This window comes from Parus major, chromosome 14, assembly GCF_001522545.3.
Source record: "Parus major isolate Abel chromosome 14, Parus_major1.1, whole genome shotgun sequence".
Classification (NCBI taxonomy): Eukaryota; Metazoa; Chordata; class Aves; order Passeriformes; family Paridae; genus Parus; species Parus major.
In genome coordinates this window covers 13009672-13033548 of record NC_031783.1, presented here as the reverse complement: position 1 = coordinate 13033548, position 23877 = coordinate 13009672, and the positions used below count along the sequence as shown (strand labels likewise).

At 40.3% G+C, this 23877-nt stretch overlaps 1 protein-coding gene and 1 long non-coding RNA gene across 5 annotated transcripts in view; both read left to right on the top strand.

Annotated features, from left to right (window-relative positions):
• SMURF1 (SMAD specific E3 ubiquitin protein ligase 1) overlaps positions 1 to 23877 on the top strand; it is a 45559-nt gene that overhangs the window by 5014 nt on the left and 16668 nt on the right. For all 4 annotated transcript variants that reach the window (XM_015643106.3, XM_015643105.3, XM_015643108.3 and 1 more), the window contains exons 2-6: positions 21183 to 21221; positions 21605 to 21713; positions 22543 to 22676; positions 22795 to 22860; positions 23682 to 23757. In XM_015643106.3, the coding sequence (XP_015498592.1) occupies positions 21183 to 21221; positions 21605 to 21713; positions 22543 to 22676; positions 22795 to 22860; positions 23682 to 23757 (424 nt within the window). The remainder of the gene's footprint in view (positions 1 to 21182; positions 21222 to 21604; positions 21714 to 22542; positions 22677 to 22794; positions 22861 to 23681; positions 23758 to 23877) is intronic.
• Positions 3291 to 21174, top strand: LOC117245141. Its single transcript, XR_004499422.1, has 3 exons — positions 3291 to 6392; positions 7475 to 15653; positions 16977 to 21174. It is a non-coding gene; the product is annotated as an uncharacterized LOC117245141 (long non-coding RNA).

Sequence of the window (23877 nt, the reverse complement as noted above, 5' to 3'; positions counted from 1 at the left end):
CCTTTTTTGCTTCTCCCAGTAAGTCAAAGCTGTGCCAGCACTATTGTCCTGGTGGAAGTAAATTAAATCACCAAAAGGAGTTTGTTTGAATATTCCCCTCAGGCGGGGAAAGTAAAAACAATAACTACTTTATTCCTGACTTGAAACTTTCTTTTGTCAAATAGAATGTCTTCATATAAAGAAATGTGATTTGGGATGTGGTTGTGCAGTTCAGGATTTCTTTTTTGTTGCATACTGCCCACCAGTCTAAGAAGAGTTTTCTTATCCATTTCTTGAAACAGCTTTATCACATTTCTAAGATTTTGTAGCATCATCCTTTCTGTTTGTATTTCAAAATTAATCATCACCAGGGAAATACAAGCAGTGTTGGATTTCTCAGTGAGGAGGTTGCTCTTATACCATGATTTTCTCTGTGCTGGGTAGAGGAACTTTACTGACAGCAGCTCTAAGGCTGCTAAAATTGCCACTGTAAATAAAGATCAGCCAGCCCCCTCAGTTGTTCCTGAGCTGGTTGGAGGTTTGCTTGAGGGGTCACAGAATAGAGAAGTACATCATGGAAATACCATCCATGTGTGTGGGTTTTGGAGGTTTACCTGGATTGCTGCCCACCTTGAAGCCAGTCCAGTTGCCATGCTTAGAGCTGGATTAATCTGTTTGGATTACTTGCTGCTATTTATGGTTCTTGAGTCAACTACTCACTGCCATGTTGGTTTGGGCTGTCTTGATGGAGGCAGCAGGATAGAGCAGAATGGTTTGGATAAGATGTGGATAAATCAGTTGGTTGGGTGTGAAGTTTAGGTATGTACCCAGCACAGCAATTCATGTAAGACTTGAGTGAGGAGCAAAATCAAAAAGGCTGAAAGAGATGTTCCATCTGCCATCTTTTCCTCTAAGTTCAGAATGCAATCTTTTTTGTTGTTATGTTTCTTTATTATTATTCCTCTGGAAATAGTCAAAATAGTTAAATAGCATTACTATGAGAAGGACTAAAGCCTGGAATTTTACTGAAAGCTTTGGTATTTTTCATGTTTTTCATGGAAGCAGATGCTGATTTATTCTTCCAGAGCAAAATAAACTGTTACTGCAAATGGTTTGTTCTTTCCTGTACCGACAGCTGTCAGGGCAGAGAGGAGTTAATGTGATCTTGAGTCTCAAGGTTGATAACCATTGTGTTGTGGATCTGCTCAGCTTTTAGGGAGTGTCTTCACTGAGATTTTACTATGGTCCTTTATGCTTTACCATCCCAAGGTACTTTTGTGAGGACAGCACTACAGTTGAGCCACTTCAGCTTTTTTTTCACCTGGATATCATCTGACATTCTCTACCACGTCTGTTGGCAAGCTTGCAGTTAAGTCTGCGGGTAGCTGACATGGAGCACTTGTGCTATGGCTGGTGGTGAGGAGGCTGCTGCTCTGACATTGTGATGTTTCAGGTGCTTACAAATGAGTTCCTGCAATACTGCTGCAGTAACTCAAGATGTTATCTCCTTCCTGGTCTGCTGACCCTCATTCCCAAAAATTTGTCACCTGCCGTGAGAAAGCTGGTGGAAGAAAACCTGTGCTCACACTTCAGCTGCTTCTGTGCAAACTCAGCTTCCCTGTGTAAGTCTAGCTCTAGGATTTAGACTAAAGGGCTGAACATTGAGAAGCTCAGGTGTGTGTGTGTCATTTCTTGGGAGTTTTTGGGAGAGAAAATCAGAAGAGACATTAGTGATTTCTTAAACCAGTGTGTATATATCAATTTATTTATATAAGTATTAATGTAATAAAAGAAGAAAGCTGCATGTGTGTTTGCTAAGTGAGGCAGTAGGTCAATTAGCATTAAGATGCTGCATGTTTTTAAACTTTGTTTCACATGTGTTTAAGGGGAAATTCAGTAATTTATGAGAGGGGATCCTTGGGGATATTTTACAGTTCTCCATGTCTGGGAAAGTCATAAAATATAATTGGAGAACATAGCAGAAATGATGAAACTTTGTCATACTCTCTTATGAACTGGCAACTACATGGTGAATTTGGGGTGTAGGATGATAAATCTGATGATGCTCTAGTTGAATTGGCAGAGTAAGCATCCATGCTGTTTCAGAAAGAATCTCTCCACAGGGCTGTAATAGCTTGATGCCTTCCTCTTCAGTAAGTCATTTTTGTCAAGTTAAAGGCCAAAATTCAAACTGGCTTGTTGTCAAGGACACTAAGCACAGCAGGCAAAAATCCCCAAGGCTACCCAATTCCCAGCATAGATAGATAAAGCTGGCAGAGCCTGCTTTACTCGTCTTCCCCTCCCCCGGAAAAATCCTCTTCCCTGGGTTTTTTTTGGAGGATATGGGCACTATTCCGCATACTAATACAATTTAACAGAAAGTATTTGAATGGAAGGTTTGTTCATCTGTTTGTGGGTAAAACAATCCATTATTGTTTGGGAGTAATGGAAAAATAGTGCACAATCCCTTCAGTGATCTCGGCGTGCTGCAGGCAGCAGTTCCAGCTGTGCTCACCTCGCCACAGCTGGAGGGAGTTGTCCTTGGCTCAGCAGCAGCTCCGGTGAGCAGCGGCCCTGCGCCTTGGCCGTTGTGTGATGGAGCAGTTCAAATGGGTTAAGCTCATAATCCTAAACCATAAGAAACGATGGAAAATCCCGTGGAATTGGACTTTGTACCAGCTTTCCGTTTTACACTTGGGCTCCTGATTCCTGAGGCTGTACAGCAGTTTAGGAACGAACTGCAGTGTTAAACCACGCTATCGACTTCAAGGATTATTGACCACTACACTGCCTGTTGTACTCCAGGAGTGCTGAATGTCCCTGAATGTCCTCACTAATCTTCAGTTTTACCTGTAGTTGGTTTTTTTGAATGGTGGATATTTCTTTCCCAACTCATTGTCAAGAAGGTCTGCTGAAGAAAATAAAATTTGCTTCTTTTTCTTTCATAGGTAACCTGCTATTATCCTTCTCTTGCAGGAGTTTTTGCTTTCATAGGTAACCAGTAGCAGGAAAATAAATATTTTTGATAGGCTTCAATCTTTTTTCCTCAAGTTAATGAGATCTTTGTAGATACATTTCATTATTTGGAGCAAAATGGCATTTTTGGATAAGTGAATTAGAAAAATGGCATTTTTGTTGACCTTTTAATAGGTTTACAGTTTTGTCTTCCTTAAATAGCTGCCAATTTCTGCTAATAATTAGACTAAAATAAAATGGTTATATATTTATCAATTTAAAGTTTCCATATCTTGTTTACGTTACAAAATAGCAAATTAAATTTGTATGTGTTAAATTCTAGGCTTCTAATTTATGTCCCTGATGTTTCCAGGACAATATTAAAAGTTGTCCTTTGTATTTTTCTCCTCAAAATAAAGGTTAAAACACTGAAGATAGTTGCCATTCTTACTTATACTGGAAAATAATTTATTTATTTTGGCAACTCTTCACATCAGTCCAGCCTTTCTTTTTTCATGGCCCTGACCTTTCTTCTTCACATGCCAGATTTGGTCTGTGTTGCACCCCAAAGCCAACCGGACATTGCAGCAGAAAATTCAATCCCTGTGGTCAGTGTTTTCACATTCTTTAGTACATGAAGTGTATGACCTGAAAAGTTTATTGGAAAGGAAATGTCTTTAGAAATACATGTGCTCTGTTTTCCTGAAGAGCAAAAGGAAAAAAAAACCCCAAAACTCCAGACTGAAAATGAACTATATATGGATTGTACTGTTGCTTTAACACTTTTTTTTTGTCTACGAAAGTGCAGAATTTAGAAAATGAAGAATTTCAGTTTGATTCAGACTTGCAGTGGTTGATGCATTTCCCAGGGAATCCTTGTTCTTTGTCCTTGCAGCTGATGTGTTTTGGTTCTTTTCCCATGTGAAGACATTTTTATAAGCATATGGGAACTTCACTTTAACTCAGAATTAAAATATCATATTTTACAAGTGTAAGTCTAATTAGCAGATACCTCATTGTTGCTCCTTTAATGTTAAAGGAAGAGAATCCAATACATTTGATAAACTTTGGGTTTGCTGTTGAGTGGGTGAGCATAAGCTAAAGGTCTGATGTCAGCCTTTGAAAGAGAAATTGGGTGAATTTTCTGGGCTCTTGAAGTGATTCTTACTTCAGTGCTTTATATTCCAAGGAATTCCAAGCAGTGTCTCTCATATCTCTTTCTTAAAAACATCTGCAGACAGGCAATGGCCACATTAAGTACTGCAGTGGGTATGTTCATATCTCATGTGTCTGTAAATACCCTACTGAGCAGATCAGAGAGAGCAGAAATGGCTTAGTGAAAAAAAAAAATAATGCCTGAAATGTTGTGGCTTTTGGAATTGGCAGGGAATTGCTGTGTATCTAATTTTTCATCTCCCAGCTATCCCTTACGTAAAGTGTTTTTATTCTGTGATCGGCTGATGCATTTAACCCAGCCCAGAAATTGTTTTTGAGTCAAAGTACTTCTGCCGAGGTCCCCCCTGCACAGATGAGTGGTGAAATAAGGTGAGATGAGGTTAAAAGGTAGAAGTGAAGTTAGGGAAGCCAGAAGATGCCAGAAAATGGTTCAGCTGTGAAACTCAGCATGGTCCATCAGCCTCTGAATGTTCTGAAGGTGGAGAAGGGCTTCAGTGCTGAACTCAGGCTTTAATGACTTTATACAACTTGGTAATTGTGTGATATAACCAAGTTCCATGGTGTAACCACTCTCAGATTTAAATCTCTGCATCTTTTCCCAGAGATCCCTTCATTCATTCAATAATCCAACATTAAATTTGCCTCTGGAGAAGCCCAGGGTGTAGGAATAAGTGTCTGGCTCTTCATAAGATTGACTTTTGCATATTGGGCAATAATTAACTAAAAATAGTATGCTATGTGTACAGCTCATGTGCCATAATGGGAACACCTACATCTTTTATTCCTTCTTTCCAAGAATTTTAGGGAATTTAATGTTAATAGATTTCTTTCAAGACGTATTAATTAATGTGTCTGTGCTCATTTATCGAGCTCTATGTGAGACAGCTGGGCAGTCCGACACTGGCCTGCAACCCCTGGATCCGCTGAGGGTAATGGAATCAGCTCCAATAGTTGTGCTGTCACCAGCCCTAGAAGGAGATTTTGGCAAACAGAAGAAACATGTAAATAGGTGCTTTTCTGTTGTTGTGTTCTTTAGTTTAAAATTAAATACCTCCTTGGAGTTCCAGATCTGTCTGGTAACAGGATAAATAACTCTTCAGTATAACCCAGCAGCTTGGCTTGGACTTTGAGGCACAGTCATTTGTTATATTTTATTTTTTTTATTTGTGCAATCACAGAAGTAATTTGACTTGTTACAAATAATATTTTGATAAACTTCAGTAGAAATTAGCAAACCAGCATCAAATGAGATTTATAGAAAGTTGCTTGGGAAAATGTGTTGTAAGTAGTCTGCAATTCAAGGCATTTCCTTTGCAGGATGCTTATCAAGTCTGCATGTGCTACTTCCAAATTGAACTAGAACGTAGATGAGAGCTATTTTTGATAGAATGGGGGGGGGGAGAGAAAATAAAGCCCAGTTGGAAAGTAGTAACAGGTTTTTTTCTCATTGCCTTAGGATGTAAATCCTGTAAGTGTGCAGAGAGAAAACAGACTTTGAAACAGCCGAAGAAAACAGATTTATCTGTGATGTTTGAGATGATGCTGGTAGTGTAAACGTGATTGAAATAGTCATTGTAGGAGTGGTGAGTAAATATACCAGAAGCTTTTGGATAAATTGACTTCTCTTTGCTGCTCAATATGCCAAGTAAAGGCAAGATGTCCTGCTTGTTTCTGGGATGTTCCTTCCTCAGGGAGGCTGTATCAGGAGGAGCAGCTGCTGGTTTTAAGGATTGTCCTGCTCCCAGATGCCAATGTAGAGCTCTTCTTTTATGTCCTGGATGTGGTTGCTGGCCTCTTCTGAGCTCTTGGAATTAAGATGTTGCAAGACCGGCGGGGAAATGATCCAGGAAATATTTTTGTGAGGATTTCTTGTAGATTAATCAGTTTTTTAGCCTCTTGGTGTTTCACAAATCAGCAGTGAAACCTGGAATGTGGAAGCTGTCTACACTTTTCAGGATGAAGTGCTGCCTTATTTGACCATCAGGCTGATGGACAAACTTACAGGACAAGCTTAATCTTTTTTTCCAGACTGAAAAATTACCAGGCTGAAGAGGGATCTCACCTGTCTTTCTCCTCTTATTAATTTTTGGCTTTTCATCTGACTTCAGTCAAGTTTGATAAAGGCAGAGACATTAAGCATACCAGGGCTCAAGACTCATGGAGATGAGGAGCTTGGGAGAGCAAATCACCCTCCCATGGTCTGGCAGAGTGGTCCTGATCCCAGCCCTGTGCACAGGATATGTGGAAGGAGCAACCTGGGAAAGTGAGAGAGGAGCTCTGAGGTAGGAAGGGGAGGGACAAACCTGAATTAAGTCCCACACACCTATAGGTAAACCAAGATTAATGAACTGTAGTGAGAGTGTTTGGGGGTTTTGTTGGCTCTTTTCCCCCCCAGAATTTAACATTCTCTGAGGCAAACATCCAGATGACTTTATCAGGCACCTGTAATAACACTCGCTATATGTTTGTTTGGATTTAGGGGTTTTGTTTTGCCTTTTCACCCAGCTGAAATTGTGCCTTAATTCCTGACACAAAGCTTCAGCTGCACCCTACAAGCACGTCGCTTCCAGCACCAGCCACTGCATCAACCTCCTACTGGCATTTTTTAATTAAAAGAACAGCACTATCACTTCAAATTAGTGCCACATAGCTTATTGGAGTAAGGAGTGAAATGGTGTTTAAAGGTTTTTCTCTTGTGGAAATTTTTTATTAAAATTTGCTCTCTTTTGGGTTTATCTGTAGTTTGTCATTCAGTGCTTGGACAATATCTGATTCTGAGGTGTGCAACTCCTCTCACTGATACGAATGCAAATAAAAGGCTGGCTTTTAATATCTTGGCTATTTGATAAACAAGAAGCACCTTCTTCATAAAAACAAAGCAACCAACATTATATTATTTTATGATACCCACAAAGCAAGTGTCAGCCTGTTTTTCAAGTGCATTCCCTGCGTGGAGAAGGTAGTGAAGAAATAGGTATTTCTGGGAGCTTCTGTGCCATGAACTGTGAAGAGCTGTTTTTGTAATCCTGTTCAGTGAAATTGTTAGGCCTCAGTTATACTAAATTACTGTGAGAGCAAGGAATATATCCAGGGGGAGGTAGCCCTGGTGAGAATTTTCCTCATACAGCATTTCATTTTGTCTGGAATATTAGCACTGTTAACCATCCATGCGAAATGTAACGTATTCAATCTATTTAATCAATTTAAAGTGGAAAGCAAACGTCTTAGGCTTTGAGTGAACCAGCTGTGTCATGTGCTGGGTTTTTTAGATATTAAGTTCTGGGTTTTGGATGTGCTAATATAGTAGTCTGATAAAAAATTCTTTCTGTTTAAGAGAACTTTCTTCATATTTTTTTTTTTGCAGGATCCTGCGACCGAGTGGTGTCACTTGCATAAAATCCTGTGTCTGAGTATGCATTAAGGTTGTATAGGAAGAGGCATCATATTTTTTTCCTTCAAGCTCCAGTTTATTTATGTAATACCTTTGATCAAGGTATTTCAGAGCAGTAGTGGGATTGTAATTTATTGATGTAATGGAGACTGACATTTTGTACAAGGAAAATGGCAAACAGGTGCTGTTGTCAGGCAAAGTGATGAATGTATAATGTTGAAAAAATTGTGACCAAAGATCCTGGTCGGAATAATGCACAAAAACATTTTCACCCAGGTCCCAGTCTTTGTGACTGCAGATTCACTTGGGATTTGAAAGGGAGATTCCTCTAGCAAGTAGCTTGCAGGTTGTTCATAAAAATTGCTCATGGGAGGAAGGTCCACATATATTGTTGCTAAGCCACTGTTGAGAAACTGATTTTGCAATGAAAATGTTTATTTGTTTAGAAAGAAAAATCTGTGCTAGAATGCTACGCATGCTCTACTTATGTGTTTTCATTCTAAACTCTATTTTTATTTTGCTCTCTGCAGCCAGTCTGTAACTAAAACATTCCTAGCATCCTTTGGCTGGAAATTCAGTCAAGGACTTTTTTGTCCTGCTTTCAAGAAGATGATTCCAGTCTTCCTTGAAGCTACTCCAAAGGAAATTTCCTTCTCTAGTGGATAAGGTGACAACAAGGGAAGTCACTGCTTATGGTCCAAAGGCTTAGTGACATCCTCTTGTTGTTGTCATGTCCTGCCATGCTTAATCTAACTACAAATGGAAATATTTTAGGATAGCTACAATGGCACACAATAAGAGTTGGAGCCACTCAGTGATGTTAATTCTGCTTGAGTTCACACAGCTCACGAGCTGGCTGTTAGCAGAGTAATGCAGATAAATGTTTTGTGGGCACAGAGGAGAGGGGCTGTGTCCGTGTCCGTGGGCGACAGACCTCCCTCCCCACCTCCCCATCAATCGAAGGGTATTTGCCATCACAGATTGGATTTTCTTGCTCAACCAGGGATTGGCTCTGACCAGTGTGTTTGTTTTGTTGTTCATCCCTGGTGACTGTCAGTAGCACTTGGCTGAATAAACAGAGACTATTGATCAAATTTGAAGTCATTAGCTTGGCAGTTTAAATAGATGCTGGCCTATATGATTAGAACAAGGGAGTAACACATAGGCTGATACCAGCTTTATTTGGAATAAAAGCCTTCTTTTCATAGAGTCCTGTTTGGTGCCATTCAGATCCCAGTTTTGTGCCTCCCTTAGGTCACACAAGAATGAGATGTTTTGCTTAAAATACCTAAAGTGAAGAGGGTGGCTTTGCTTGTGTAAGAGAGCAATAACATGGATATAACAGGGATCTGCTGGACTTTGGTACTAATTGGAGATCAGCTTTGGAAGAAGGGGGTGCTACCATGAGGTTATTGGTTAACCACATCCAGCAAGGGCATGCCCTGGGAGGAATCCTGCTCCAGGCCCCCAGCTCTGAAGCAGCAGCAGTGTTTGATTGTCCATCTCGCTGCTGCTCAGCTGAGACACACGGCTGTGAGATCTGGGTGTTTACACCCAAACACCACGGGTGATTAATTACTTCTGAAGGAAGTAGTTTGCTTTTAGTGGCTGCTGTCATGGCATGTGCCTGACAACCTTCTCCATCATTTGAACATTTTGGACGGAGCATTTTGCTGAGGGAGTTCTGGAGTGCTCCAAGATCCCATTCCAGAGGATGGGCAGTGCTGTGTGAATGCCCCAGCATGGAACAGCACTAATCACCTTCCTGCCAGCCCACTGCTCCTGAGTCACAGAGCTGCGTGTCCCTCGAGAGCGTGCACATTCAGCACCGGGATGCACACGGATTGACCCACATTTCCTCAGGCACAGCAGCAGTCACGTGCAGCTCATTGCCAGGAAATCAGATGAGAACTGATGTAACTCAGTTCATCCAGCGTTTGCATGGCCTGGGCCAAAGTGCTTTTAGGGATTTACCACTTGTGTGACTAATAGGTGATTAGGTGGATTTTAGGGAGTGTGTCTTTGTGCTTCTGGTAGACAAGACTTATCCTGTAGAATTGGCAGCACCAAAAAAAGTCTCTTACACATCATTCTCTCATTGTAGTTTTTAAATGGGACTGGTTATTAAATCAGATTTTCTTCCTCTATGTAAAAGCTTTCATACTAATTCCTTGGCAAGTTTGTTATTTAGGGATGTTTTCCCTGCTACAGCTAGACAGATGTCCTGTAGAAGAAAACAATGATGCAGTCCTGGGGTTAATAAAAGAACAAAAGTAGGTGAATGAATGATAAAAATCTGGCTTCACAAAGCTATTAATACCTCTGTAATTGCGGTCTTTTTTTGGAACAAGCCTTGTTTCTGTCCCGTTCTCCTTCGCCTCTGCCACAGCTTCCTTATTCCTGCAGTCCCCCTCCTTCCCCAGTGCCACCACTGTCACCTCCCCACATCCCTCCCTGGGTTCAGCAGGGCTGGCACAAGGCCCAGGCTAATAAGCCCAGACGAGCTGATTCCCTGGCAGGTGTCCAGGTGGCTGCTCACCTTTTAGCATCGCTGCCCTCCACAAACACGGGTGTTTGGGACTTCCTTGGGTTTCTTATTTGTAAATGAGGAGAGTTGGAGCTGAGTTCTCTGAACAAATGAAAAAATAGACATAAAGACAATGGAGAGCGATTTGTAGCCTCTTGGGTGGATGTTGGAAGGGATTATAAAGGGCTGAATAATCACAAAACAAGCTACTGGAGATTGGAAAAAATTCCAAGAGTTAAAAACAATATTGTAAAACAGCTAATATACCTGATTCAAAATGAGAAAGGATGCCAGGAATTTAATTTGGGCAAACACAATTTTTCTTCTTTCTTCCTGTTTTTAAACTTTGCACCTTTGTTTTAGCTTTTGTGTAGGAAATTAAAGTAATTGTTCCATTTTGTAGCTCAGCACTTAATCAGCCTGAATTATTTTTTAAAATTTTACCTGGATGGTCAAGGTGTCATTTTTCCCATATTTTTGCACAAGCTTCTTGAATCGTCTGGAATCCGATGGATATAATTTGAATATGAAATGGTAATGAAGACAAAAATAGATGTGTGCAAGAGCTGGTAACAAGGAAACCATCAAGAAGAGAAGTCAGTGGAATGTTTAATTCCATCTAGTGTGGGCAGTTTTTCCTCTACGACATTAAAAGCGTTTATACCTCAGTACTGAGATCCAAGTTAGGATCAAGACTTCATTTATTATGGGCCATTAGGCTCTGCCACTTCTTTCCAGCACCAACTCCATCTTGATGATCCATATGTTTGTTATCCTCAGGTTGATAATGACAGCCCAGGGAGCTCTGGGAAGAAAGAAGTACTTGGGAATGAATTCCAGCTGGTTCAGTTTTTGGCTGGCCACTCTCTTAAGAAGCCTAGAACAGAATGAACTCATGGCTCTGGGCTTTTGTGCTCCCTTAACTCTTCCCTGAACACGGACTTTCACTGCCCTGATTTTTAAGTCGGTGCTCGCTCTGGGTCAGTTCAGGAAGAGCTGCTCCATCTCATGCATTTGTGACCGTCCTGACTGCAAAGCAAACAGCAGGTCTGAGAATAAGGAAGGCAAAAGCTGTAAGAGCATGAAAAAGTTTCTTTGGCAGCGAGGCTCATGGCTTTGAAAAGCTTTACATGACAAGACTTGAGGCTTTTTATGTTTCTATCCAAACATGCCAAAAAGCACTCAGCATACCTCAGTTAAAATCCAAGCATGGAAAAGAGCGAGTTGGTGTGGAAATCAGGGAAAGTTTCTGAGGTATTTGTTAACCTGAGGTATGTGGTGGTAAAGCAGTGAAACGGTGATGCCTTACTTGAAAGAAAAAATGCTTTTCATTTACTTGCAAAAAAATTTGGGGTATTGACTGTGCCTCTTGAAAAGTCATCCAGTACCTGCTGGAATTTGTCCTGGTAGCAGTTACTGAAGTTAGTAATGCCAGAGGAGGTGCATGGTAAGTGTTATTCTTTGTGATAGATTTTGAGCAATGACTTGATACAAGATTTCCAGTTATTAAAGAAATGTAGAAGAGTCTGGGTTATACTGAAATAAGTTAGTCCCTGTTCTGAGGTTTCATCTTTCTTTGTAGATGGTAGTGTGTAGGCCAACTTTTCCTGTGGAATTTCTGTACTGAAAATTCTTCATTCAGTGTCTCAGTATGAATGAAGAAATGTGGATTCTTGAACGTTGTGACCACAGTGGTCATCAGTGTTTTTATACTTTTATTTATGAGCTTCTAAAAATTACCCTGGCAAAATTTGTTGGTTTGTATTTTCAATGTTTTTAGAATGGGGATTTTTTTCCCTCTTTCATTTTGCTGGAAGTTAATCTCAACATCAGCATCTTCCTGGGTCGTTGAAGTGATTCCTTTGCCAGCTTCCTGCTCTCGGTTCACAAGGAAGCTTCAAGTTTAACACTGAGTTGAGCAGTCCAGAGCCAAAGCTGTATATTGAGCACTAAGGCAATGTTCCATGTGGATTGTTTAACTACAGCTCCTTTACTGATACATTTAAGCCTCGTGGGATGAGCTAATAGTTTACATAGTTTACAACTTACACATAAGGCCATTCATTTTTCTGAATAACAGTGTTCTTGCTTTTGAGCAATCTACTTAGCATTTGATGAAAACCAGACATTAATTTTGTACTGTTTATTAAAATACCCCAATTGGAAACTTTTGTTCCTGTAAAGTTGATTTTATACCTTATTTAATTGCAGTAAGATATCAAAGAAGTCAAATACTGGTTTTGTCTGGAAAAACAAATCTCAGTTTTAAATTGAGATTGAGAATGTGTTAAATTACATTTTTTTCCTCTTTTACAATAGTACTTAACATTCAAATTACTTTGTTGAAATACTGACACTACCTGTATGTGAAGGAATGTAAATACCAGCCACTCTTTGGAGATACAAAACATATGTTTTATGTTTTAAACTGAGAAATCTGCTTTGTTTTATCTTGGAAGTTGTAGACCTTTTGCTGTTTGACAAAAATTCAGTGTTTCTATTGAACTGTTGCTTGGCTGTATCTACTCAAATTTTGCCAAGATTTTTCTGTACCAAGGTTTCTTCTTTCACAGGTTTCACGTGTTCTGCAGCAGCAGGTCAGACTCCCTTCTGCTTTCTGCATAACAAGCAGCTCTTCTGAGGCAAGGCAATATTTATATATTGAGCTGGAGATAGTACTGGCTTAGAAACTACAAAACTGTGTGTTGTGTTCCTGGTATTTCAAAAGCATTTTGCTCCATGGACAGGACCCCAAGGCTGGGTCTGGTTTAACTGGTGTGAGTCTCCTAATTGTAGTGCTCAGTTAAGCACCCACAAATGTGTTGCTTCTGGTTTTAGTCTCTTGTTCTGCACTTTCTCCTCCTTTATAAAGCAGCAGAGAGCAGTTGTGCAGGTTTTCCTTACGGAACTGGGAAATGAATGGCTTGTAAAAGCTAGAAGTCCATTAATTGGGTGGTGTTTTGTGGGAGAAAAAAAGCTGCTGTTAATATAGAAGCATACTGGTAACTTGAATCTCACAAACTGCTTATAAAATGTGCAGTTGTGGTAGTGGTCTGGGTAGCCCCAGAGAGAATATCTGGGAAGAGGAAGAATCTAAATTTCTGTGTTTTATAATGAACATAATATTTATTGGGAAAGCCTTTTATGTACTGAATTAGTAAGAAATGATCAGCTGCACAGGAGAGTCCTTCTAGGCTTCTTTTTGGTAATGAAAAGAAGGTGTTCAAGGCTTTATACCTTGAACTTAGGAAAGTGAAGCTCAGAGACACCTTAAATGAAACACACCTCCCTGAAATGCTGACTGAGCATAGGCACTGTTCTCCACTAAAGGAGTGTCAGCCATTTAATACCTAATTTATATCTCAGCAATATCTAAAACATTCAGAGTTTTTTTCTATATTTGATTTTTAATTTATTGTTGTTCACCTCACATTTTCCAGAGAAACAAATTCATATATCTGAACATTTGGACAGGATTTCTAGAAAGGACCTTTTATTACTGGGACTCCAGGATTAGGGCTGGGTTTGAGCTCGATCCCCAGCTCTGCCTGGGACCTGTTGTGAACAGTGCTGGGATGAGAACAGGGTCCTGTTCGATGCTGACACTTCTAGGGATTTGAAAAAGATGCTTTTGAAAGCTCAGTGATATTAAAAGTACAAAATATTTTTGGCGATCTTAGTAAAATTCACTTTGGAATCTGAGTTATGAGTGCATGTGGGTGGAGGAACATGGTTTTCATGCTTTAGGAATTTTTTTCCAGATGCTTTTGTGGTGCTTGGGTAACTATAAAAGCAAAGTATTGAGATTTCAGCATGGATTTATTCCTTAGTTTTAATACAATTTAAAAGAATTGAGACACATAGTTTCCTGGTGTGTTTTTAGCTTTATTTTGGTGATGATGTCGCACAGCTCATGTTGTGTCTGATCCAAAGTGTGAGCACAAGAATGTGCAAGGTGTGCAATTAAGTCTGTCTGGATAGACACCACTTGCTTGGAAATACAAATTATTCAATGCAAATGCACATGCTTAGAGATACAAAAGATTGAATAAGGGAAGAATTCCAGAGCTGTGTTGATCCCAGTAACTGTCACTTACACAGTGAAGTATGGAGTAAATGAAAAGCCCATTTTGTATTTCCAGCAGGAATTTTTTCATTGGAATTGTTTTGTTTAGCTCTCAGCTAAGAGGTTGTATTTACCCTGAAAACAGCATATTATTCTGTGTGGTCTTAACAGCAATTTTGAGGTTTTTGCAGATATTCTTGTATCTTACTAGTGTATACAGAGGCTGGTACTGTACCTGAAGCCTGAGTGTATCCTTTGTTTTCAGGGAATCGGGAGACTGTTTGTGGATACTTTAACAAAGCAAAATCATGACTGAATTTGGGAAATCTCTCCTTACAAAATTATGGTCCCGCTTGGATGTGGTCCTGGGAGTTGTATTGGTGGGGGTGGAGGACTGAGTTTTAGAAACCACACAGTGGGTATAAATTACATTATGTTCTGTTAACATATTTCCTGGTAAAGCTGTGTAATGGATGGGGTGTTCTTGGGAATGGCTGTAAAATGGTCATAGTAATAACTGACTTGGCTCTTAAATTCCAGTTCTCACGGAAACTGGTTGTGCTTTGGACATGTTTAGAGACAGTCAGCAAAGAGAAAGTGGAAGGGATGTGAGGGAAGACAGAGCTTCAAGGCATTTTTTGACAGAGGAGGTGTCACCAGTTAGGGTCTCAGTCTTGCCCCAGCATCTCTGGCTGTATTTCCTACATCTGAGCAACCACTACAGGGCCAAGAAGCTGAAGGTGGTGAAACAGCAGTCTACAAAGGTTTGCCCTAAAAATAAACTTTAAAAGAAAAATCACCTGTGGAAGTACAATTTGAGTGGCGCATGGGACAGATAAACCCCATGGGCAGCTTCTGCTGTCAGAGCTGAGGGTGTGTCTGTAAGACTCAAGCACTTGGGGATACTCAGGGTGAATGTCTGTCTAGGAAATGGGGAGAGTATGACAAGGCTCTTGGCCTGGATTAGAGGGAGGCATTGCAAAGTCATAAGAAAACTGAGGCAATAGCTGGGATTTAATGAAAGATTTAATCTGAGAGGTAACCTTTATCTCAGGTATTTGTTAGGGGTGAGCAGAGGGGGAAGAAGAGAGGGAAAATTTGGTATGAAGAATAATTGATAAGCTTATTCCAATCTCTGATTTGTATGCCTTTCTCAGATTCTGTACATCAGCATTAATTCACCTTGCTATTGGTCTCCCTTTTTTATCCCTGCAAAGTTCTTCAGCTGATTCCATGACTATTCAGTGTTTCTCCAAGTTTTACATCTCAGTCAGTTAATTTTTAAACTTGCTTTACTGGTCTTGTGCTGCACACAGTCTCAGTTAACAGGAAATTTAATGAGTCTTGTTCTTCCAATAGCCCTGTTCTGGATTTTTCAATGATTTATATTATTGAGGGCTAAGTCAGCCCTTTTGCTGGTTGTATGTGAAGAATTATTGTTGGAGAATTTTTCAGTTTGAGTAATTGTTAGGAATGGAGATGAAGCTCTTGTGTTTTGTCAACTTGGTTTTGTTTGCAGTAGGAGAACTGCCTCTCATTCGTGACTGGTTTCTGCTCAGGTAGGATGGAATTTTTATTCCTGGCTAAGTAGATACTTTAATGACATGTTAATGGACTAATAAAAATGGCTTTTTCTGGGTGTGTGGTTTTTTGAAGATCTCTTCAAAGTTGTCTAGTGTTTGCAACTGGCTACATGAAGCCAAGTTCCAGCCCACGAGGAGATCATGCCTTGAAAAGAGGCTTTGATTTTTACTGCAGCCTACACAAAAGGGCCACAAAAAGGGTTCGTGTATCAACTCTAGTGACTCTTTGAGAATTGAGGGTTTTATAATGAAGCCGTGCTTTAATCTGGTAGTCAAGGTCTGGTTTAGCATGAGTTCAGGCAGAGCCTTCCAGTGTCAGGGCATGAATGCAGGGTCTGAAGTCAGAGGGGTCTCAGGGGTTTTGGTCTGGTTTAGCATGAGTTCAGGCAGAGCCTTCCAGTGTCAGGGCATGAATGCAGGGTCTGAAGTCAGAGGGGTCTCAGGGGTTTTTGGTTGGATTGTGTCTCAGATTGCAAATCTCATTGGCACCACAATGCTGAGGTCGTTAGTGAAGGCCACTCAGGGTGCATGTCAGGATGAAATTAGTTCCATACAGCTAATTGGCTTATTTGGCAAATGTAAGGGAAGGCTGTGGGTTTGTTTATCTCTTCATGCTCGCAGGCGCTGCAGCGGTTCGGGTTCGGTTACTGAGAAGTTAAAGCAGTCTGGATTTATGCATTTCAGTCTCAAGCAGACGAAGAGAAAGACCAAAAGTATTCCTAAAGCAAACAAAAAAATGTCTAGAATAGAAACCTTGGCCTTTGTGGTGACAATTTAAAGTGCAATTTGTGAATAAAGCGGTGTATTTCAGTTCAGTGATGTGGCTAGCCTTAGAGAAACTGCATTTTTACACACTTCAGCCATCTTTCCTTTCCCATAAAACCATTTTTTGTACCCCACCACATATAAATGATTGTCATCCTTAAAAAAAACAGACATGTGAAACCTTCACGGATTGTCTGGTAGTAGAAATAAAACTTTTCTGCAGTGAAGTCTCATTTAAGGTTATGTGCAGAAAACACAACTGTAAGCAGAGTCATTCCTCAGGGCGGTTCAGAAGAGGTGGCTTGTGGTATTCAGAGTATTTTCCACAAAATCCACGGAACTGTTTGGACGAGACATGATTTCACATAAGAGGTTCAGCAAAGATTTTAATTGTGGGCCATGAGCTGTGGGGTGTTGGAGCAGCATGTGGTAAATAGCTGATGTTTGCTTTTTTTTCTTCTCTTTTGGGGGAGGATTTTTTCCACTTCATGTACATTATTTTTGCCATGCAGCCTTCCCAAAACTGTTTTTCAGAATGGTGGGATTTCTGCTGTGGAAACCAGGCTGTGAGCTGGCACACACAGGGGGCTGTCCTCCAACACAGGCTACCAAGTTCACAAGTCAAAACCTACGCAGACTTTGAAGCATTAGCAGAGAGATTTCCATTACTTGGATACCTCAAATTTGACTTGCTTTGCAGCCTTTTTCATTTTCCAGTTGTGTGCAGTAACTTTAGTTTAATTTTATGTCAAGATCTTTATTACTTTCTGTTCCAAAGCCTCATTGTTCTTCTTTGCTTCTATCTTAGAACAAACCAACCAGCCTGTGGTGCTTGTAATGATTGTGCTTCATATCTCTGTGATTAAAGATGGTCTATACAGAAGGAAATATTAAGTGAAGTCCTTTCTACGCCATCAGCCTGCTGGCCTGTGTTTATCTTTTGTCACAAAGTAAAACGAATGTATCCTGGAATCTGGCTGCCTGTTTGTACAAGCATAAATAATTAACCTGGAATATCCAAGGGAAGGCCAGAGATGGCTGAAAGGGATGTTTGCCAGCAGAGTTCACTGTGACTTCCCCCACCCACCTTTTCTAAGGAAGATGTGGACATACTGCTGGTTTGTCTTGTCTTGTCTCCAAAATTAACTTGGATACTAAATTGAAGGCCGTGGTTAGCTCAGATCATATCCACATGTAAAGGTCCTTAATTTGAACATGGAGGCTCCTACCTTTAACTTGCAAAGTGTGATTGAATGCAGTCCCAGGTGCACATTTGCCTGCTGTTTTGCATTGGTAGAGGCTGGGTCTATGGAATATTTTCATCACTTGCGTTATTTACTTTACTTTTTCCCCCCAGGAAACTGTGTCGTTTGAACACTGTACAGCTGGAAACACTTGTAACATCTTAGCAGTGTGCAATGGGATGGGGTGTGTTGGGAGTTGGACTCTGTGATCCTTATGGGTCCCTTCCAGAGACATTCTGTGGTGTATGGAATAACTCTGGTGCTGATGCAGTCAGGCTCTGTTTACATGGGAATGTTTGAAATGGTTCCTCTCCCAGACTGTTTTTCTGTGCCTCTCTGCAAGTGCTGCCCTTGCTGCAGGATGGTGTCTCGGGGTGAATTAGCAGCTTGCTGATGCAATTCTCAGCTGGGTTGTTCAGACACTGGTGCCACTCCGTGCTCTCCTCACTGTACCAGTCCTGCTCCTGCAGCACCTCCTGAACCACAGCAGATGATTCATTTCTGTTTGGAGGCAGGGTGGACAACCAGGGCCTGGCAGAGGAATCTCTCAGCTCACTCAGGTTGCACCCCCAGGGTGAATACTGACTTTGTCTAAGGCTCGTCCTCTCTTCACCTCCTGCCAAATATGCTTTCACACTAGCACTTCACCCAGCTGGCTAATTTGGCCTTTGAAATTATCTCAATAATGTCGGGTACTTAAAAAAACATTCCCATCCCTTTATAAATATTATAATCTAGATGTAAAGACATTGTTTCAGTGTTGTTTGGGATCTGTTGTATTAAAAAATGAAGTTCTTCAGACCTGTGCAACAATCAGGAGTGGAGCATAAACAAATCCTGTGTCAGGCTGAAACAAGTTGGTTGACTTTGAGGAGGCAGAACGTAAATACCCAAGTCAGGAGAATTAGTACTTTTCGTAATGTTGCAACAAATACAGGGAGATCACTCCTGCTGACAAGCCCAGAACCTTTCTTGTTTAAAAGAAAGAAAAACTAAAGGAAAAAACACTTTGGAAAATGGGCAAAGAGGGGATTTGGGCAAGGCCTGGGCAAAGAGGGGATTTGGGCAAGGCCTGGGCAAAGAGCTTAGAGTCTGTCTCATCTCCTAAACCCCCTCTGAACCAGGGATAAAATTAATAACTTTTTAAGCCTTTGTAGTTAAACCTACCCAAGTCCATGAATTTGGGGCTTGAAGTAGCAGCCATCAGGTCCTCTCCTGTTGAAGAGATGTGTTTAAGAAGGAAATGTGGCACAGTCCCAGCTTTGCACAGCAGGGAGGGGCTGGCTGCTCTGCTGCTGGCATGATTTTGCATCCAAGTCTCCCGTTGCTGACCTTTGCCACCTGTTTTTTTACTGGAATTTAGAAATCTGTGGCTTTTAAGTGATACAGCTCTTGCAAATATTTTTTGCTCTAGTGGGTTTAACATGCAAATAGTGGAACAGAGCCAATGGTCCATCTCGGGCAGCCTGATTCTGGAGATTGCTCCATAAAGGTTTATTTCAGCTATTAGCTTTTGTGCCAATATTTTTCTTACAAGAAAGAGTAATAATTTTTGCAACCGAAAATTGAGGGTTTCACAGACTATGAGTGGAAAATTGGCAGCTGTGCTCATCTACTGTAGACTGAAAGGCTGGGGCAGAGGGAACAGAGTTAAATGAAAAATATAATTCTTCAATAATAGCTTTAGAAATTTATGCAGCTATTTTGAAAGCACACCTGAAATATAAAATAAAGGTAATAATTACATGGACAGACCATATGCAGAAAGTTACAGATGTCATCCTTCTCCAGCTCAATAAATTATTCTTAAAACTGGGGATGGCAAAGTAAAGTTATTTGATTTTTAAAATCTCACAAGAACTTCAGGATTGCTTTTGGCTGGTACTAGCATGCTCAAGTTCTGATTTGTACTTAGTCTCTCTTTCTTGAGAAGTTTTTCCTCAGAAACACGACAGGAAAAGGAAATTAAAAGTTACTTTGTCGTGCTTCCACAGAGCAGCGGATGGTAATTCTCTAATCCTTTGTTTCAAATTGAATTGCCATAGTCCTGCACACTTCTCTTTTTGGTCAGTTGTTTTAAAAAAATATACAAGAGAATCTTTCTCTGTTTATACAGTTTGCCAGTGTAAGAAATAAGTAATTTGTAATCCATTCTAAAAATACTTTCCTAGTGTGCCTGCTTTAATTATTACTAAGAGAGAGGATTTGCGTTGTTTGTTTTTTTCATGAGCTTCTGGGTTAAATAGTGGATTTCTTTGGTCTGTTTGCTTGACACGTGAGACAGTTTTTTCTCTGCTGCCTGTGTTACATAGGGAATGTTTCTCTGGAACTGAGAGGTGGAATTCTAGTAGAAGTATATAAAAATAAATAAATAAAGTATTTGTTCCTTTGCACCTTCCCTTTCCCCAGTATAGAATTACAGTGAGACTGAGGGTGAGTCAGGAAGAAAAGGAGGTGGAGATGAGAAGGGGAAATGGTCCATACCTGGGGAATTGGCCATTGATTATCTTCTGAGCCTTCATTCTCATGCTGAAAGATTTTTTTTTCCCACTGGGGAAAGAGACTCCCTCAGCAGTAATTAGGTCTTTTATAGTTACCTTCCTTTCTTGGATCTTAGTTTGAGATAACTTAGAGCTCTAATATTTTCCTCTTTGGCTCTGGAGTTGTTTTTCCTGGCCTGTTAGAAGAGTTTAATGGATACTAAACAACTTGGATTGCTGAGATCCTACTGAGCAGTCCTTATGGAAAAGCAAAATGAGACTTGTAGCTGGTAATAGGCCTGGTAGAAATGGAGATTGATGGGAGTTTCCTGATCTAATTTTTTCTTAAACTGCTGTGCTGGTGAGTGGAATTGGAGAGAGGGAAACGATGTCTCATTTGTGGCTCTTTCAAAGGAAAACATCTTAATGCAGATTTTTTTTCAGTGTATTTATTTTTCTTCTGAATGAGTCCCTGTCATACTTATCCCCAAACCTTTGTGTACTTACAGATTGCTTCTTCTGTTGCAGAATTCCTGCCATGCTTTGTCTCCCCATGTATTCACACTTTGTGTACAAGGAGCAGGAGGTTTCACTTGCATTTGATGGGACTTAGTGAAAAGGTCTCTTCCAGGAATCCCAGAATCCAGAATTCTGTTCTTTGTTCAGAAAATGTTTAGCCCCTGATCTAAAATGGATGGGTTCTGAAACATCAACAAAAATCTGATTTAGCATTTGTAAACATGAAGTAAAGAAAATTAGGAGGTTTTAATGCAAAGGGATGTTAATTAAATCTTCTGTGTGTTATAACAATAGAATTAAAGTAGCAAATATAAAGCCAAATTTATATGTAAATATTCCAATCCCAGATAAAGAAAACAATGGTTACAGTTAATATTTAGGTGGTGTTTTTTATGAATTATTATCAGGTATTATTTTAGCTGATATGATTACCAGAAAGCTTTTTTTTTTTTTTAACGGTTTTAAAGATTTCTTTATCTCCTTTTTTTGTTTTGCAGTATTATGTGCCAAGAATCTCGCAAAGAAAGATTTCTTCAGTAAGTATGTCCTAATTGTGTAGCTTTCTGCTCTGGATTAATCAGATTTATTTGGAGATGGTGCATTATTGTGGAGGCTCATCTGTGTGTTGTTTGCACTGCATTACTACAGGAGTACACATTACTCTGGGTTGTAGATTGTGTGGACTTCATGGTTGGAAACACTGAGGGCTCACAAATTCCAGCTGAAAGTCTGAGTGATGGAACCACGGGCAGCTGCTGCTCACAGCTCTGTGCTGGGGGTACCAAGAGCCTCCATCTCAAACACAGGATTTACTAAAATACTTCTAGGATAATGACAGCTGTCCTTTCTTGATGGGGAACTTCTAATGGAAGCAGCAAAGCAAAGGACTGTGTTTAACAGCACTTTTTCCTTTTCACAGGACTTCCTGACCCATTTGCTAAAATAGTTGTGGATGGGTCAGGTCAGTGCCATTCCACTGACACTGTGAAGAACACGTTGGACCCCAAATGGAATCAGCATTACGATCTGTGAGTTGGTTGTAAGGTCATAAGTAAACAGTATTCCAGAGATTTGTCTAGTGAATAAATAGTGCAGTGTTGGCACTGCAACTTCATTTTGTGTTAGCAAGAAGAGTCACATTTCATAGAATCTCAGAACAATTTGGTTGGAAAGGACCTTAAAGATCACCCAGTTCCACCCCCTGCCTTGGGCAGGGACACCTTTCACTAGATCAAGTTGCTCCCAACCTGGCCTTGGACACTTCCAGGGGTGCAACAGCCTCAGCTTCTCTGGGCAGCCTGTGCCAGGATCTCCCCAACCTCACAGGGAAGAATTTCCTCCCAATATCCCATCTGACCCTGCCCTCTCAGTGACTGATTTTTTTCAAGAAGAAAATTCTTCTTAATAAAGGAGTGGTACTTTGCTTTTAAGTGTTTGAATTTGGAGATATTTGTGTGGCAGGTACACAGCACAAGGGCTTAGTGAGCTCTCCTGGAGCAGTGCCATGCAGCTTTTGCAGAAAATTGCCCTTGTTGGAATGATTTATTTTCTTCAAATTATTAGAAGCATAAATTCTGAAGTTTTGTACGTTAATCGACTTGTTGTTTAGCTTTTAATGAGGCTGGCTGTAGTTAAATTCATGCTGCAGCAATATCAATTTCCCATGCTGTGTGAAATCACTGTGCAGTAACTCATTAATAACAGCATTTTGGGCATAAGCACTTGTGTATTTATAATAAAGAGGCATGACCGATGTACTAAAATGTGTCAGAATTTGTACCAATTACAGCATCAGTTCTTTGGAGTAAAAAGAGGTTATTATTTCTAAAATTACTCTTTTAATATGTATCTTTCTAGATACGTTGGGAAAACAGATTCCATAACCATCAGTGTATGGAACCATAAAAAAATCCATAAGAAACAGGGAGCTGGCTTCCTGGGGTGTGTCCGTCTTCTCTCCAATGCCATCAGCAGGCTGAAAGATACTGGATGTAAGAGCAATTCCCCCCTGGTGTGACCAAGAACCCTCCATGCCTTGTACTTTGAGTAGTGGATAAGTGTTCCCACCCAGCCCTTCTCAGGGTTGATTTTTCCAATTTTCCTTTGCAGACCAGCGTTTGGATCTATGCAAACTCAACCCCACAGACACCGATGCTGTCCGAGGCCAAATAGTGGGTAAGAATGATCCCAGCTAAATTCCATCTGCTTGGTAAATATCCATAGGGAAAAACTCCTCTAGTCACTGCTTCTGTGCCTGTTCTGTGCTGTTTCTTCTTATTTTGCTGGGATTAAATTACATAACCTGAAAATTTTCATTACACTCCTATGCAGGAGTTTGTTTCCTCTCAGCTGATGATGGGAAACAACATTAAAAACAGGGAATGCATCTGGCAAGGTTTCTACTGCATCTCTGGAAGGGTGAATGTCACTGTGAGATGATGCATTTGGGCAAGGTGGCAGGCAGAGGGAATCTTAGGTGTTAAAAAAAGATCTGGAGGAGTTAAAAGACATTTTACAAGTTGGTGGTTTGATACCTTTGACTCATGCAAGGCATTTCCAAATTTCAACAAGGCCGTGCTCATTTTATAGCAAATTTACCCCACGTTTTACTGCCCCCACCCAACCCCAGTTTTTCAGTGATATATATTTGGCAAACTCCAAATTCTCACCCTAAGATGACATCTAGTGGTGAGCAATTTTTTTCCAGCTTCCCTTTCTGGATCCTCATGAAACCCTGATGTAGAAGCTGACATGTTTGATATTTACATAAATAAACTCAAGTTTTGAGGGGATGACCCTCTGGTTTCTCTTCAGCTTTTTCAAACATTAGTAATGCTTTAAGAGAATGGAATTTTGGTTAGTGATGTGTTCTTGTTTGTAGGATAGAGCTTTCCTTAATATTTTACCCTGTCTTAATGTGGATTTTTTTGCTTTTTGCTGTTTTTAAGAATGCAGATTTTTTTTTATTGACCTGAGTTTGTGTTTCCTTCTTTCAGTCAGTTTACAGACACGGGACAGAATAGGCACAGGAGGTTCTGTAGTAGACTGCAGAGGGCTTTTGGAGAATGAAGGGTAAGGATTGTTTTCTTTGCACTTAATTAGACAAGTGGTTTATGTATGGAAAGACTGTAACTAACATTAGAAACTTAAGTATCAATGTGACTCCTATATTTTCTGGGCATGTGTGTCAGG